The following is a 2840-nucleotide window of genomic DNA, read 5'->3' as shown; positions in this document are numbered from 1 at the left end:
AAAAAAAAAATATATATAAATATTTTTAAAAAAAAAAAAAATTAAAAAATATAAAAAAAAAAAAAATAATTTTTTAAAAATTAATTTTTTTAAAAAAAAAAAAAAAAAAAAAAAAAAAAAATAACGGTTTTTTTTTTTTTTTTTTTTTTTTTTCACTTCTTTTTGTTTCTTCTATAAATATATAAATAGAAACATATACATATATATATATATATATATATATATATATATATATGTGTGTGTTCACATTATCCTTTATGTTCTATTGCTTCAACTTTTCATACATTTCATCAATTTCCTTTTTAAATCTCTTCTTAGCTTCATGTCTTTTAATTTTGCCTGTGGGTGTCATTAAATCATTTTCAATAGTAAATGCCTCAAGAGTGAAATGAATATCCTTAATTTGCTCAAATCCTTTAAGTCCGTCTTTTTTCCCTAAGGATGTTAAATCATTAATAACATCTGCTTTAAATTCTGGTAGTTTAATTACTTCTTCATCAGTTGCTTTGATTTTCTTTTGTGTTCTCCATATATCGATGGAATCTGTCGATGGACAAATAACACAAACGAGAACAGATTCATAAGAATATCCAAATACAAAAATTTGGCTAATAAATAAAGATTGTTTATATGATGCCTCTACTTTTTCTACAGCTACATATTCTCCTTGTGCTAATTTAAAAATATTCTTTTTTCTATCTATAATGGTTAAGGATCCATTTGGATTTAATACGACAATATCTCCTGTACGAATGAATCCATCTTTTTCTAATAATTCATTTGTTTCTTTTTCTAATTTGAAATAACCTAGGTTGCATGTACTTGGTCCTCTTAAATACAATTCACCTTTAGGTGGATTATCTGTTACTAAATAATTCATCTCTGGAACAGATACTAGTTTAAATTCAATACATGGGACGGGACCTCCAATATGTCCAATATTACGATCTCGCGAATGTGTGATAAAAGAGGCACCCAAAGATTCAGTCATTCCATAACCTTCCAATATATTTACACAAAAGATGGTTCTTAATTTTTTAACAACATCGACACTTATTGGTGCTGAACCATTTAACATAGCTCTTATACGCCCACCTAAAATTTTTTTAGCTTTATTGAAAAGTAATTTATCCCATAATACATGAGTTGTCGAACCAGAAGAATTTAATCTTTTTATTTTGTTTTGTAAACCTTTATTGAATAATGATTGAACTATACCAGATTTTTTCTTTAAAGAATTAAATATCCTTTCATGTATTCTATTATATAATCTTGGTACGCTAATAAATAATGTTGGTTTTAATTCTTGGATATCTTCTAATAATGTCTGTATATTACCTGAATAATAACCTACTTTTACACCATGAGCTATAAATAAATACATCATTAATCTTTCATATATATGGGCTAATGGTAAATATGATATATGTATATCGTTTTCATTAAAACATAAATCTGGGAACTTAGATGGACCAATATAAGCAGCTGCTAAAATACCTATAAAATTTCTATTTGTCATAATAACTCCTTTAGGATAACCCGTGGTTCCTGATGTATAACATATCGAAAATATATTATTTAATGATCCTTGTGGTACTTTTACAATTTTTTTTTCACCTTGTTTAATTAATTCTTCCCATAATATAATTTTCATATTGTATTTTGAACACTCTTCTTTAATTTCGTCGTCTATTTCATCAACTAAAATTAATGTTTTCAAATATATCTCTTCGCACGTTTCTAAGGACTTAAATAAATTACGAGCACATGTCTTGTTACATACAATAGTTTCCATCTGTGTCTGATCTAATATAAATCTACTTGATTGAGGACCTAAAGAATCATATAACGGTACCGTAATAATATTGTATGCATTACATCCTAAATCACAAATATTCCATTCTGGACAATTAGGCATATATAAACCTAAAAAACGAGCCTTTGGAATTCTTTGATCATCACACATAATTAATGGGCAAGCATTCATATTAAGCAAACCAGATCCTACCTTTATTATTAATTCTTTGATCTCTCCAAAATTCTTCCATTGGTAAGCACCACGTTTGTTATCTTCTAATTTCTCACGAACACCCATACACTCTTTGTCCTTGAATTTAGTTGATACTCTATCAAACACTTCCCACATATTATTATATTTCTTATCATCAAAATTTTCACATAATTTATCTTTATATTCAGGATGACGATATATACCAGTAGAGTTCTTGTCCCTTGGTTCGCTTATTTTTACTGAGTACAGTATTTCATTATTACCATTATCCATTTTTTACAAACAAATTATCAAACTCAAAATGACAAAAAAATTATAAAATTAAATAAATAAATAAATAAATATATATATATATATATATATATTTATGTGAATAGGTGTCCAAACAAAATGTTCTATATTCACAACTATAATATATGGGTTATTATTTCATTTATATTATTTATTTTATATATATATATTCAAATTTTCACAACAAAACATCTATGTTTTATACAAAAATTTATTTAATACTCTCCTAATATTAAAACATATTTTTATTCTTATATAAATATAAACAATATATTTAATAATATATATATATATATCTATTTTTTTTTTATTTTGTTAATTGAATATAAAAAAATATATATTTTATTTATAATATATATATAAATAAATATATCTTTTTAAAATTAATAAAAAAAAAAAAAAAAATAAATAAATAAAATTTATCTTATAAATTATAATAACTGTACAAAAATAATATATTCATAATAAATTCAAATAAGTTATTCTTTTTGTAAAAAAAAAAAAAAAAAAAAAAAAGTTTCTTTATTTTTTTTTAAAT

General features: G+C 23.5%; 1 protein-coding gene across 1 annotated transcript; it reads right to left on the bottom strand.

Annotated features, from left to right (window-relative positions):
- Positions 1-262: 262 nt before the first annotated feature.
- PRSY57_0524200 (acyl-CoA synthetase) lies at positions 263-2284 on the bottom strand (the record flags this gene model as incomplete). Its single annotated transcript, XM_012906310.2, has 1 exon — positions 263-2284. The coding sequence occupies one exon, from the start codon at positions 2282-2284 to the stop codon at positions 263-265; it is 2022 nt and encodes a 673-aa protein (XP_012761764.2).
- Positions 2285-2840: the final 556 nt, after the last annotated feature.

This window comes from Plasmodium reichenowi, chromosome 5 (genome assembly GCF_001601855.1).
Source record: "Plasmodium reichenowi strain SY57 chromosome 5, whole genome shotgun sequence".
Taxonomy (NCBI): Eukaryota; Apicomplexa; class Aconoidasida; order Haemosporida; family Plasmodiidae; genus Plasmodium; species Plasmodium reichenowi.
The sequence above is the reverse complement of the archived record's forward strand: the minus strand, read 5'-3'. Positions and strand labels throughout refer to the sequence as shown.